Genomic DNA, 15,596 nt, shown 5'->3' on the forward strand with positions numbered 1-15,596 from the left:
CTTGACTTTTACTGAAACACTACGTAGGGTTGCCACACACGGGAAGTTAGTTGAATATGTATGACTATTTTTTGTCATATCTTAAAACTTACGTCATAACTAGAGGCCTAAGCTGGAACGCCTCGGAAAAGTATGTCTCACTTACCACACCCTTCAAACCAGAACACAGCAGCGCTTAACACTACTGTTAATAGGCAGAAATAGGTGGTAGAAACCACAAAGGGTTCTACCACCTTCAAAATATGGAATAAGTTCAAAAATATGTAAGAGATTTAATTTAAACATTGATAATAATTTTAAGGATGCAAAACTTTTTGCATCCTTAAAAAAAAAGGTATATCCCGTTTTTAAGTCAAAATCTATTTTATTTTGAACTCGCCAGCCCTACTTGCATGGCGACAATAATAATTCGCAGTAGCTATTAGGTACCACGTAGTAATTTAAGACGTATTATCAGAAGCGTGGGTTGTTATTGCTTGCCGTGTTTGGTCCTGAACACCACCCACACGTAACGCATCATTAAACATCACATCAGCTTCGCCCAAATTAGTAATAATTGATAGTTCCGGGCCCCAAGAATGTCGTAGATAGGTTTACCTTATGGTAACGTAGTAGGCATTAGTATGAACTCGGCAATTTTTTTTACAAATTCATAATTCATAATTCTTTATTTGCAAAGTTGAAGTAGTATGTAGTCCAACTTATGTGAGTGGTCTCACCGCCCATGGACATCTGTAACCCTAATAGTATAGGATTAACCCTAAATAGGCATGAAGCCCTACTTAAGATTGGTCACAGTTTTGCAGCCCCTGGAGAAAAATACTTTACAAAGGTGTCTCTTGCTTTCCACAACCGTCAAACAGCACAACTGCTCTTGGCACTGCTATCATTAGGGAACAATGGATGAGCATACTGTTGCTCCCACAGGCCTGAGTACCTTCCGAAAGTCGCATCATGAATTAATCTACCTCCTAATTTCTAAGTCATCCATATCCAAAAGTCATTTATAAAAAAACGGTAATCGCATTTTCTAGGAACTAAGTTATTTGCGTAAATAGAAACTTTAGTTGTATTGATTTTATTTCAGGTACTTAGATTGGATGAACCTGCTAACGTACGACTACCACTCCGCGTTCGAGCCGGCGGTGAACCACCACGCACCACTGTACCCGCTCGAAGAGCCCAACGAATACAGCGTGGACAATGAACTAAATATCGTAAGTAATTTTCGAAAATTAAGTAATAATATGAAAAAAAATTGTAAACGGCTTTTGAGGCAGGCAGCGTGTTAGTTTATCTTTAGTTATCTATTATTAGTTGCCTATCCGCTTTCTAATAGAGTCATCGTAATTGCATGCATATTTTATTGTAAGCATAAACTAAAAAGTGAAAGATTAAATAATTATATTTAAATCCGTAAACGTAAATTTTACTTTCTTGATTTTTAATGAATATAAATGTCCTTCTTCAATTATGATTTATTATGTTAAAACAAGGATAATAAATTTATAACTAAATAACAAGAAAATAATTATAGCTAAAAATATATACAAATTTACCTACAATATATACAATCAAGTGTAAAAAGAGAAAATCATAATTAAAATAGTGTCGTTTAGTTTGTTAAAACATAGTTCGGTGTTCATACATTCCTTTTTTCTGTGGTTATGGCATTGGCAACAATTTTAATCAAGTCTACACTGTCTATATTAATGAAAATATCATTAGTATATACAGTTTAATTTAAAATAACACTTATTTATAAATAATTTGTTACTTCCAGGATTACACAATCAAGTTTTACCTGGAGAACGGTGCGGATCGTGACAAGTTGGTGCTGGGTATACCAACGTATGGCCGATCCTACACCTTGTTCAACCCAGATGCTGTGGAGATCGGCTCTCCCGCTGACGGGCCAGGAGAACAGGGAGACGCTACTAGGGAGAAAGGATATCTAGCTTATTATGAGGTGAGTCCTTTGGATTGTAATAAACTTAGAGCGGATTTGGTTAATTGATTAAGAGGTTCGTTTGAAGGTCTAAGCACTTATGCTATTTTTTGTGTGTGTTTGTAAGTTGTGGCGGTGTTAAGGATTAAAAAAATGTTATTTATAATAACAGTCTAGTTATGTTTCAAGAACATAATAAAATCTCATATTCTCACACTACCGACTTTTACAGATTTTCATAACATTTCCAGCAAGTAAAGTCGATACATCTGATCTTACATAAACTTTTTTCCTAAAACTAATTCTTATCTACCTTTCAATACCCCATTCTCGAAAACCGAATAACCAAGATTAAGCATATAACTTTTGACCTAATGCCGAACCTCTATTATTTCACAGATCTGCGAAGCCCTCAAACCGAAAAACAAGAAGCGAAGCGTAGACTCCGAGGAGGATTCAGAGGAGGACTCCGAAGAGGAGGACGAGGAGTGGACGGTGATGCACCCGAACCCCAGCGCCATGGGTCCCGTGGCGTTCCGCGGCAACCAGTGGGTCGGCTACGATGACGTCGAGATCGTCAAGAAGAAGGCTGAATATGTCGCTGAAAACGGACTTGGAGGTAAAATACAAGATAAAAATGGAAATACTAAAAGTCTAAACAGTTATTTTTTGTATATTTATTCTGAAGTAAGTAGTCAAGCAGAATGTCATAAAAGAGCATAATTTACTTTAATGGCCATTCTTTGTTATGTTCTTAAAGGTTTGTCGAGTCTACCAACTAATATGGTCCACTGTGACGTTTAGGTTTAAGCTTATTTTCTTTTTGAAATAGGCTCTAATCTAGTAGTAGAATAAGTATTAATGTCGATGATTTCAAAGATAGTTAATCGTGATTTACTTTTCTTATACTGAAAACTCTCAAATAACACGGACTAATACAAATATTTAATATCTATTTTGCAATTTTTCTATTGAATACAATAATCAATAAACCACAATAAGTTAATAACACAATTGACCGACACAGAACCTATAATTATTGAAAATCTATTTACCTAACAACAATTGGCTTGCAACATTAATCCTAATAATCTAGACTGATTCTAGATTGAGTGATCAAATAATGATTTTGTAACAGATTTTACTTTTCCACAAAAACACAAATTATTGTGTTTTTTTTATCGAATCATTGGCTAACTGTTCTTAATAATTTTCTCAGGTATCATGTTCTGGTCCATCGACAATGACGACTTCCGCGGTAACTGCCACGAGAAGCCTTATCCACTCATCGAAGCTGCCAAGGAAGCTTACATCGTGAAGCTTGGGTAAGTTCTCAATTTTTAGTTCCAGATCCTATTTGCCTAAAGTGCTAGTAGAGTACTACTAGAATATAAGATTATTTTTATTATATAGCAGTAGCAGAGGAGCATGCAGTCCACCTGATGGTAAGTGGCTACAGCCGCCCGTGGACATCTGTAATCTAACCCAGATAGGATTAGATATTCCTATCTGAGATCGGCCACAGATGTGGCGCTGCCACTGAGTTAGTCCTCAGTCAGATACGTTTTAAAACCAGCCGTAGACAATTAAGAAGGTTGACACAGGCGAAGCAGATTTTATTTGTCGCAGCAGTTAAGAGTTCTTCCTTGAGTAATGTAGTGCCACCCTAAAACATTTCACAACTTACTGAGGACTACGGTAGCCACTGACCAGTTAGCATCAGACGATAAATAAACAAATTATCTCGGGGCACGGCAGTGCTACGCCAAGTCCAGCAAAAAACGACACTGCCGTACCATTTTTTTCTCGTCTCATATTGTGATCGAAGCAATTGATCCATGAATATTGTGATTCCAGCTCCACAGACAATGCGATAGTGACAGACAAGCCACGTGCAAGACCTTCGAGCTCCGGCAGACGGAAGAGCAAACCACGCTCCACCACCACCACTACCACCACAACGACCACCACTACGCCAAAACCTACCACTGCTGTCAAGTACGGTCTTATTATTCTTATTTGTTTCTGAATTTCATGTAGATACGATCCTAATACCGGCTTTAACTTATCGAGGGAAGTCCCAAATAATGTAGTGTAAAATATATTTTTTTTAGTTTATAATTATTCATTAAATTTGCCAATAAGTTTAATCGATGACCCTGGTGGCAGAGCGGTCTCCCTAGCGGAAACTGAAACAAAGGCTTTTGGGTTTGATTCCCGGCTAGACAGATATCTAAATTTAGATATCTGGCATTTATCTGGGTGTTTGTATAATAGGTGTTTGTATATTTGCAAAGACGCAAAAACTTGGTACCTACTCGTAACACAAAAAGTCTAGGTATAGAAAGCGTTAGTGTAATTGAAAACTATTTCTTTACATGCATTAATATTCCAGAAGCAACAAACGAAAGAGTTCTTCAGCGCTGAGTTCCACCCCCGCGTGGAACATCAACACGCCGGAACCACCGACCACACCCGACCCTGGATCAGGTAAACTAAATTTATAAGAACATGTTATTTCAGCCATGGGTACTAGGTAGTACCTACCTGGTTTGACGTGGAACGACACCACCACAACATTTTCTCCAGGTAACATCGGTATACAAATTCGGTGTTCTGATTTGAAGGATGTAATAGAATAGAAATAAGAATATCGACACGACACAATCTGTCGTCACATGTTGGTCTACATACATTCTACTTACCTGATTTTAAGTCAGGAATGTGGAACAAGGCAGTCGCCCAAGCCAGACAGGATAGGAAGTTTCCATAAAATTCGTCACTAAAGTAAAGGTGAAATTGAGTCTTTTAAAACTTGCTTTTTACATGCTTAACCCTGCATGGTTTGATTGCAGCGGAAAAAAAGATATTTAACTTACTTGACTTGGCTTAACTTGGCTTAGCTTGGTTTATTAAAACTACTCCACCTTTTTTTGGCAGATTTCAAGTGTACTGATGAAGGGTTCTTCCAACATCCTCGTGACTGCAAGAAGTATTTCTGGTGTCTTGACTCTGGACCTTCCAACCTTGGCATCGTCGCTCATCAGTTCACTTGTCCATCTGGTGAGATATAAAATGAAATATTTGCATTTATTTTGCACTTACAACATTTTATCAGTTACATTCACTTATATTTTTTCTTATACTGTTACTGGATCCGTTAATGTGATAGACCATAATTTCATTCACTTTTTTATAGCTAAAGCTCTCGGGACTTCGTCAATATTTAAAATATTTCATAACTGAAAGTTTCCCTCGGGTCCCTCGTATTATATCTTACTCGTTGATAAAATTTCAGGAATTTGTAAGACAAGAATCTTGAACAGTAGTACTACCTAATAAAATTTAATCAATCGCAAATGCATTGCTATCTCTTCAATTGTATTTATTATTCTTTTCCTTATTTTTAATCATTATTCTAATCACTTCGTTCCTTCACATTATTAATCTTATATATTTTCTTTTGATTCTATATCGCAGTAAGTCAGCATTACGACGATATTATGACGATTACAAAATATATGACTTTTTTAACAACACCCCTTCCTTCCAGGTCTGTTTTTCAACAAAGCCGCAGATTCTTGTGACTTTGCCCGCAATGTTCTCTGCAAGAAGACAGCGGTGACCACTAAGCCCACAACACGGGCCACCACCAAGGCCACCACGACCAAGGCCACCGTCACCACGACCACCACGACCACTACAACGACAACCAGACGCCCGATCAGACTCACCTCCAGGAGCTCTCTGCTGTTCAGAACTACTACCACCACTACTCCGGTACCTGAGGTAAGAATAGAGAAGTTTTTTGTTAAACATCACCCCTTCTTATTTTCACATCTCTATTGCGTAATCGTACTGAATATCTTCACTGTATTCGTCGACAAATGATCTATATTTCGGTTACGAGCAGATGTCTTTACCAGGAATAAATATACTTTAGACCACGTACTTTAGACTTATTAAATAAATAATTGAAAATATTTTTTAAAAATAGGTTATGGATGAGAGTGAAGAAGATGAAGAAGAGACTGTTCCAGAAGACACTTCTGATGTGGACGCAGAAGACCCTAAAGTCATCAAGGAGTTGATTGATCTCATTAAGAAAGTCGGTAAGTTGAAATAAATGGACTAGATTAAGGATTAAATATGGATGGCAAGGAAGACACAAAATTATACAAATTTTATAATATTTGTTGATTTTTCCTCATTTCATTTTATTTCAATAGTTGAGTAAAAGGGCGAAATTAATAATTTAATATGGATTAATAGTAGTAATTATTAGTTTTTTTCTCCGATATCAAAGTCATTCAGTACCCTTACCATGAGTTTTTACGTTTTGACAAATATTACTGTTTTGGTATTTGTTTACGTATTTGCCCATACAATTTCCAATCAGCGCCCCTAGCGGATTGTGTCAGAACTTGGAACAGATAAAGGTACAGATTCTGCTACTCGCAGAATATGTTAAGTACTACTAAACCCGCTTTCAATCAACATGATAAAGTATAATTGAACTAAATACCCGAAATCATATTGAATTAAAATATTGTATTCAAGGTAAGTAGATTATTTATAGTTTTTTAAACGTGAATAATACGTGATTATAATAAGAATCAGTAATATGGTTTGTATAGAAGCGAAATAAACATACGTTTTAAAAAAAACTCTTTCTATAAAGGTGGTGTAGAGCAGCTGGAGAAACAGTTGCATCTGTCAGAGACATCGCCAAGTACAGGCGGAGTCACCGTCTCTACCACGCCGTCATCCTTCAACAAGAGACTCTACCAAAAAGTACTTGAACGAACTCGTGGAAAGAGCAGGTGAGATATCACGAATATATCTATTACATTCATATGTAGGAAATACTAAAACAGTTTCTCTTTTAAAAGAAGTTTGGAAGAAAGAGATGTAAGGGAATTCGAAAAAAGATAACGAATTTACATACCATTAGCTTATTAAATATATTTTCTTACACCAGGTAAATATGTATTTGATATTTAACAAACACTATTGTAACTAAATGTTATGAACGATTAGCAGATATGAAAGTGTATAAGTTATATATATTTTATAATATATGATTGGATGTTTGTTTCAGTAGGTTCGGAAACAACGCTAACAGCATTGAAGGGAACGCTCAGAACAGCAGGCGCGCTCCTCAGAACGCCGGCCTGCAGCCCGCCGCCGACAAGGATAGGCTGCTGAGAAAAGACAGGCCACAGTAAGAGATTTTTTATGACTTTTATTGTATTATAATAATAATTTTTGTCACCATGTGAACGAATGAGTTCAAACAATAATTAAGGTTTAATAAATTAACCGTTTATAAGATGGTTATATCCGGTAGTCTATTTACTTTTTTGTACGATTATATGATTTAGAATACACTAGAGTGTAAGTACACATTGCGAGTTACTCGTAATGTAACTCGTAATGTAACAGCAACAACGGGGCATGCTTGCGTTATTAGTAAAAAAAATCTAAGTAAATTTGTTTTTTGCATGTGTCCTATGTGGAAGAGTTATCCTTACTGCCTAGTTTAAAATATATGTCATCGTGCATATTATTGCGAAGTAATTTTGACCCTAACTTTATAGAATCGATTTTCACAAAACAACGCCTGATACTTTATTAACTTCGTAAAGAAACTTTAATCATACAATCTACATACTTTCACAATACACGTAACGCCAAAGTGAATCTACAGGCCACTCCATATTTGACCAGGTACACAACAATCAACCGCTCCCGGCCATCAACAACAACCCAAGAGCCAGTGGAGTCAGCGGAGAGCGAGGAGGAGCCCGAGCCGCAGGAGGTGCCGCAGACGCGCGCGAGAGCTGCGGAGCGCGAGCTGAGCGTAGCCACCACCGCCAAGCCGCTGCAGTACGTCAACATCCGCCGCGGCAGGCCGACGTTAGCTGATGCTGATGAGAATGCTTCTAGGTAACTTGATTCTTTTATTTTTAATTTGTTATTTGTAATGAGGGATTTTTTTAAGATTGAAGAAATTGGCACTTATAAAATTTGCTTATCGTTTTGACAATGGATAAAAGCAATGGTAATAACCCTTACGAACTTATAATTATATTTAAGTGAGTGGCTATAACAATAATGATAAGGACAGTAATGTTAATGCAATGATTCCTAATGGTGGTAACACGTATGGTTATAATAGTAACAACGCTTAAGATGACAATGGTGATATTGAAGATGATAATAAAGATTTGAACGCTGAGGATAACACTTATTTATGACGATATCGAAAATGATGTCAATATCTTAGATAAAAAATATTATGATACTAATGAATATAAAATTGATGGTGACCTCAACTCAATATATACCTGTACTTATGTTTTTACGATATTTATTTATTTTCAGAAATGCTTTGTTCGAACGTGTGGAACCTTTCTCGGCAGTATCCGAAACAGCTAACACCCTGGAAATAGCGAGCGCCAAACGCGAAAGTATTCCGGAGTACGTAACGATTAGGAGAAGCAGGCCCACCACGGAGGAAACAACCACTGTGAAGTAAGTTTACCAGACTTTTGCAATTTACAAAAAAAAAAAATTTAAATTTATCCTTGGTTTTTAGAAATCTTTGACGGTAGTAAACATAAATGTTCATTTCCTTTTTAGATACCAACATGCAGAACACGAAGAAGAGTCACAAGAAACAGCGTTAGAAAGAGAGATATCGTCTCCGTCCACTCAGTCACAATATACTTCAATCGTTCGAACTAGATCCACGACTTTACCACCACCAGAAGAGCCGAGTAGCCCCGAACCCACTACCATTCTCTCGGTTCAAATATCTTCACTGTTGAACTCTCAGAATTCCGCGGAGGTAGAAGCTCCCGCGCCCGAGACGACGCCAGCTCCAACTGAGCCGGAACCAACAACTACACCGAGTACAACAATTTCTACAACGACAACAACAACAACTCCAACACCAACGACAGCTGCGTCCTCCAGTCTCTCCACTCGCCGAAACCTTTTACGTCGACGAGGCTCCACCATCACTACCTCCACATCAACGACAGCGCCGGTATCTTCAACTCAGGTGAGTTCTAGGAATTATTCATTTGTGCGTCGCCGTCGCCCTCTTTCACAATCCAACGAAATACCCTCTGACTCTGCAGAATCTGTAGATACTTCTAGGAACGTAAGGTCTACGACACCTGATAGTCGTGAAGTAGATAGTGATAAGGCCGATAAGAACCGTGTAACTTTGAGGAGGTTTAGAAGTAGATTCCAAACTTCTCGAACCGACGACTCTGTACCCGCTGCAGCTGTTTCCAGAGGTCAGTTTAGGTCTCAGCCTGATACAGATGAATTGATTTCGCTTACACCTATAGACGTTGAACTTCCTCAATTTATTCCTAGAGAAAGTCTGAATGAAAGAAACGATAAACGTGTACGTGGCAGAACGTCTACAACTGTGGCGGATTCAGAAGTAGAAGATAGTGAGGGATCAGCTGCCACTATTGATGAAAGACGCCCGAGTATACTCCCAAGAGGAAGAAATAAGTTTTTGACGTACACAGCTACCGAAGCTCTACGTCAGGCGACTGTTACAGAATCACCTAGAAATCAACGTCGACAAGTGTTTACTAGGTTTACTCCACGTCCTTTCGCAAGAGTTTCTACAACGACAACAACAGTCGCACCAGAAGATGAGTCCGAAGAGAGTGCAGAACAAGTAGTCACCCAGCGGACTCCACCCCGTTTACCTTTTGGTAGAGTGCGACCTTCACCGGCTTCAAGGCCAGTTATACAGCCCAGAAAGTTACCGTTCCCCTCTCGACTGACAACTACTACACAACAAACGCTTACTTCAGAAATTGACGAAAAAGACGACGATAAGGACGATGACATAACACTTTCGGAAAGTGCTATTGAAGAAAAAGAACACGAAGAAGACTTAGAAAATGGGGACGAACAACCTAAACGTCGTGTAGTTCTTAAAAAGATTGTATCACCTGATAGAACGATTTCAGATAATATTGCAACTACTGAATTAACTAATGATGATAGTGGTAAAAGGAAATTCAGAGTTATAAGACGACGGCCGACTTCAACTTCACCAGCTACTGAAGCGGTTGAATTTACGACAGAAGCCATCACGTCATTGGCACCAAGAATTCGTAAAATCATTCGTAAGAAATTAAAACCAGCAGATGGTGAAACCGAAAATGTAGCTAAGACTATAAGCTCACTTAATGCTGGTTTCAAACTTTCTACTACTGAAAGTGAATCTAACTATGGGGAAAGAACTAAGACTACCCTAATATCGACAACAACAACTGAAAAAATTGATGAGACATTGGACGAAGCTTCAATTTTGGACATTGAGTTAAATAAAGAAAAGAAAACTGAAGAAGTTTCGCCAGCAGAAAATAAAGACGTAGAACAACCAAATATTGATAATACCAATAGTAATGTTGATGAAGATTCCCCGAAGGTACAAGTTGATGAACAGGACGATAAAGTCGTGAATGAGGAAGAGAAATCAGGTACGGATAGTAAGCCTGAAATTGTTTTAGAAACAGATGAAAAAACTTTAGACTTATCGGACAATAAGGAGGCAAACCAAAATGGAACCGAAATCAGCCAAATAACAAATGACAATCAAGACAATGTTTCTGAGGTTAAAGAAAATATTACTGATACTTTAGTTTCAAATCCACTGAAAGAAAAATCTGTTTCAATTAAAGAAGAAACCACTGAGAATAAGCAAGAAGAAGTGGCTTTAGACAATCAAGAAACGAATTCAGAAGATAAAGAAACATCTGAGAATGAAGAAGCTAGCCCTAAACCGATTACAGAGTCTGATGAAACTCCTACCGAAACAACTACCCCCACCACTAGTACAACTCAACTGACTTCATCAACTGCTCGAACACGATTACCTTATCGACCACCTAAAAGACTATTTACATCAACTACGGAGTCCTCACTGCCATCTAGTAGTCGAACTTTCAGTCGTAAGTATAATCCTGGAGTTTACACAAGTCCAGCCACAGTGGACAGACCTGATTCTTTCAGACCGACGGTTACAAGAAGGCCTTTGTTTTCAAAAACATTTACAAGAAAACCGTTTACCACAGCTAGAACGACGCAAAAATTTGAAGACGAAGACTATTCGGATGAAGAACTTCTAGACGAAGAACCGGAACCAGAAAATCCGTTTGTTTTTGTACCACCTAGTCAACTATTTACAAGAAAACCTGATTCAGCTGAAGATGATGTAATTGAGGAAGAATATAGTGAAGATTTAGGAGAAGAAGCACCAGAAGAAGAGATCTTTGAGGAAGAACCACCAGAAGCACCAGAAAGACCTCAAAGTAGATTTACACCTTCTACAAGGAAACCGCTTTTTAAACCTAGAGTTGTTAATTCCAATACATTCAGGACATCTACTACCACTACAGAGCTACCCAGACGCCAATTTGGTAGTAATCAAAACAAAACAGTCATTTTTAACAGGTTTTCAAGCAACAAACCGGTAAATGATACCAAGAAAAGGGTTCAAAACGTTCCTATTGGATATGGTGCACCTAAACCATCAATAAGTACGTATTTGAAAAACTCGACGACGGATCAAAATAATGAAAACAACGAAGAAACAGAAGAAGAAGTGATCACAACGACGGAAGCGTCTGTAATTGAAAATGAAACTACTGTAATAGATGATGACAATGACTACCTAACAATGACTGAATCAGTTACAACGTTATCAGATAACACGGATACACCTGTTTATGTGCCTACAACGAATGCGATAGACATTGGAAAATTTGAAATGGAAGTTGATAACAGTACAAATGATTATTTGGAAGTTTCAGATAGCACTACAAATTACCCTACTACGCAATATGTAACATTTAATACTCAGACTGAAATTGATTCAGAAGCTAGGAGTACGGTTACACACGTAACTAATACTATAAAAAGCACTGAACCCACTACTCAGGCCGTACCAGAAACGACGACGATTACTCCCACAGCTTCACCTATAGTAAAAACACAATTTAACAAACTATTTTCTATAAGTAGAGTAGTTGAAGTTTCGTCAAAATTAGACAAACATCGCTTAAATAAAAATAATGAAACTACTCTAATAGAAGAGGGAAAAGTTATGGTGGAGAAAAAACCTAGAGTTGATAAAATTGGTGAAGTAAGCCGGTTCAGTCTTATAAAAATATTCGAAGATGAAATACCTATATATTTAACTAAACTTGGGCATGTGTATCCTGTAGACAATCCTCCAGATAACCCAATTCGTATTGATGAAGCAAGAAATGCTAGAGCACTTGTAAATTATGATTATCCTAAAGAAAATTTAGTAGCATCAGAAAGTATGAATGAAGCCTACAGACATATTAACAAAGTTGCGGTCGATTCGAAAAAGTCAATTCCTGTAGATTATGTTGAAGACGATGATTTCTTAAGTTACGTCAATGATGACAAGAAGTCAAGTAAATCAGAAGAAGACCAAGCTTATTTCGCCCCGTGGCAATTTATTCCAGCTGCGTTTGAAAATGATCAAAATAAAAACATAAAAACGGCAAATACATTTGAAGGTGTGACACCACGTGTGACTAATCCATCCACATTACCATTAGAAGGTTTATTTAAAACGGACAATCCAATAAAGGCAAGAAAAGTTAGCGATGATAAAGGAAACCAGCCATTTGTTGTGTATTCCGCGCCAGTATCAACACAGAAAGAGGAAGCAAATATTGTAAAATTACACATAATTAAACCGGAAACTAGCCGAAGTATTATTACTTTTGCGAAAGGTCAAGAATTTCTTGGAGCTACCGTGACAGCCGAGAGTGAAGTCAAATACCCAATTAATATAACTGTTTTGCCGCAATCAACTGAAACAACAACTCCTTCAACGACTACCACCACAACAACAACGACAACGACTACGTCTACTATGACAACTGTGAACTCAAGTCCTATTATTGAGCTTCTAACGACTCAAGCCACAACAGTTGTGACCACCCCATCGACTGAACCAACAGTTACCGATGCATTTACAACTGATGCTCCATTTACAACAGACACCATCCTTGATGAAACAACAACAACCAAAATAAATCCATTAGACAATAAAAGATCAAAATTCCCATTTCCGAGACGTCCAATAATAAAGTCAAATTTTACAAGACCCACCTCCACTCCTAGACCTGCGAAAAAACTAAACGCCACATTGAATTCTAATTCTAATCAGAAACCCAAGACATCTGGATTTAACCCAAACAAATCTCGATTTTCCGCGAACCGAGCCCAAAACGTCCCGATAGACATCAAGAAAAAGTCTAACACGACCAAATTTCCAAAAAGTTACACAACAGAGACACCAAAATCGACAACAGAAAGAAAACTATTCGTAAAACCTATCAGGCCGAGTTTTAGACCGTCTTTCGTTCCGAGAAAAAATACAACGCCGTCGTTAAAAATAAATGAAGAGACATAAGTTTAGCAAATAGATTTAGTATTCGGTTGCCAATGATTAGACCCCGTACTGGCCATAAAGACCCGATCGACTGATATTATTGTATAAAATATTTAAAGTATGTAGAACCAGAGCGCATATTTCGTTGGATCTTTATGCAATGAAACATACACATTTACCCGATTACAATTTTTTGAAAATAAATCATTGTACGAAAATTAGCTTACATAATGCACTTTATTGGAAAAAATATATTTGTATGTTGTATTTTACTAGATGTTTTGTACAAGAATTATCGATTTCCATTTTCAAAATGTCCAATATCAAGAAATGGTATTCGGGTAGAATTTGCAATATCTTATTTAATTTGACGAGATTTCTTGTATATATAGAAACGTCTCACCAGTTTCATTGTAGTCATGTTAGAGATTCATAGCTTTAACTTAGGTATTTATAGGTTTCTGTGGAAGTTATTTCGTACCAAAAAATGTATATTATTTTATGTTAGTTCGTTTTGGTATAACGATGGCTTTCATTTACAAATTGTCATAGGTTATGATTAGTATAGATTTATTTAAAGTTCATATTTTACTAATACTCTTTAGTTTTAGTAACGTTACCATGTCTTATGTACATAGGTTGGTTAATATCGGGCAAAATGTATTGTTGTGAATCAACTTGTATTGTATAGAAATAAATAAAAAGATTGTAATAAAATGTTAGTGGATATATTTTTATTATTTTCGTGCGATCATTTGCGTATTTTCGTGACCGGAGAAACCTGAATTCCTTGCGTGACTTAATAAGAAATATAATTCCGGATTTTATTGGTTTACTGGACTCAATGGAAAGGTAAGTGGAATTTCTATAAACATTTTGTTTTATATCAGTATTGTCTATTGCAAAAATAGATAGTATTTCAATATTTTTCACTGTAGGTAATAACTTCTTTAAGTTGAGTGATTTTTAGGTGAAAGTTATGCATGTCAGTGACGCGAATCAATAAAATAATAGCATAGCTATGACTGTGAATCCATGATGATGACGTGTTGCGAATAAAAACCTGTCACTACTGCAGTGAAAGTTTTTTATTAATAAATGATGAAACTTTACATTTTGAATTATGATACTTCAGTGTACATGAAAATTTAAACAGCCCTATATTGCTTTATTCCATAGTTTCCATATAACACTTACGTAAAAAACTTATGGTAGACTTATGGTAAAATTAAAATAACTTAACTTTCGTTATAATAACGAAGATCTTACGATTATAAACAAACTGACCAATTAATCAACAATTAACTATTGTGCGCTGTTTTATTGGCTGTTCACACGATAGATGAGAGTTATTCAAGAGAGTCAATTCAAAGTTTTCGCAACAATAGGCATAAATAAACTATTGTTAGTCATCAAAGAGTTTTTGCTATATTGTTTCTCAGCACTCGTGGTAAACGGTAAACATTTCTAATTAAGTTCGGATTTTCATAGGTCGTACTTAATGTACGTTAACATACAACATAAATATTAATATAAAAAACCTTTTTCTTGTGAAAAAATACCGTCTCTGCGTTTTGCAATAAATTAAGGATTAATCATTTACCAATTTATCAGTATATATTCAAAACATTTGACAAGTTTCAACGCAAATTTAAGCATTTATTAGATGCCATTAATTTTCGTGGCTTTGGATAATATTCTGTTATTAATTAATAAGTTTTTCATACATGTGAATGTGTGCGTAAAATTATTTTAAGAAATAAATAAATCTACAACCACAGTAGTAATAGTGACAGTGAGTAGTAACAGTGAAAAATAAAAGTATGAAATTTTGAAATTTAAAATTTAAAGAAAATTGTACATCGTGATAGGTCAATAAAATACTTTAGTCTTTTAACCACTCTTTATTTATTCAGACACATTTATTTAATAGGAACATAATCAAATCGATCTAACTGTGACTATAACACCGTTGGTGAGCAATTTATCTAGGCATTGACCCACATATGGTGACCATATACGGACTCTATTTAAAGTTTTGGAACCCGTTGCCCTTCTCTTTATAGTACGCTTATAATTAATATACATACCTTCATTCACTTGTATTAGTACTTACTACTATTCCTTTTACATTTACATCTTAAATAGGTTCTTACTGCTTGCAGAGTTGAT

The 15,596-nt window shown here is 36.5% G+C and overlaps 1 protein-coding gene across 2 annotated transcripts in view; it reads left to right on the plus strand.

Annotated features, from left to right (window-relative positions):
- Cht6 (Chitinase 6) overlaps positions 1-14,146 on the plus strand; it is a 92,918-nt gene extending 78,772 nt beyond the window's left edge. Inside the window, exons 6-19 of one of the 2 annotated variants that reach the window (XM_073093489.1) lie at positions 1,088-1,217; positions 1,784-1,969; positions 2,348-2,567; positions 3,168-3,273; positions 3,806-3,946; positions 4,344-4,438; positions 4,889-5,011; positions 5,502-5,737; positions 5,946-6,060; positions 6,630-6,771; positions 7,050-7,172; positions 7,679-7,897; positions 8,336-8,485; positions 8,594-14,146. In XM_073093489.1, coding sequence (XP_072949590.1) covers positions 1,088-1,217; positions 1,784-1,969; positions 2,348-2,567; positions 3,168-3,273; positions 3,806-3,946; positions 4,344-4,438; positions 4,889-5,011; positions 5,502-5,737; positions 5,946-6,060; positions 6,630-6,771; positions 7,050-7,172; positions 7,679-7,897; positions 8,336-8,485; positions 8,594-13,445 — 6,838 coding nt within the window. In that variant the 3' untranslated portion in view covers positions 13,446-14,146. The remainder of the gene's footprint in view (positions 1-1,087; positions 1,218-1,783; positions 1,970-2,347; positions 2,568-3,167; positions 3,274-3,805; positions 3,947-4,343; positions 4,439-4,888; positions 5,012-5,501; positions 5,738-5,945; positions 6,061-6,629; positions 6,772-7,049; positions 7,173-7,678; positions 7,898-8,335; positions 8,486-8,593) is intronic. The other variant, XM_073093490.1, reaches the window with a different exon arrangement.
- Positions 14,147-15,596: the final 1,450 nt, after the last annotated feature.

Source organism: Epargyreus clarus, unplaced genomic scaffold (genome assembly GCF_041222505.1).
Source record: "Epargyreus clarus isolate Ecla_fem2 unplaced genomic scaffold, WU_Ecla_fem_2.2 ptg000004l, whole genome shotgun sequence".
Lineage (NCBI taxonomy): Eukaryota > Metazoa > Arthropoda > Insecta > Lepidoptera > Hesperiidae > Epargyreus > Epargyreus clarus.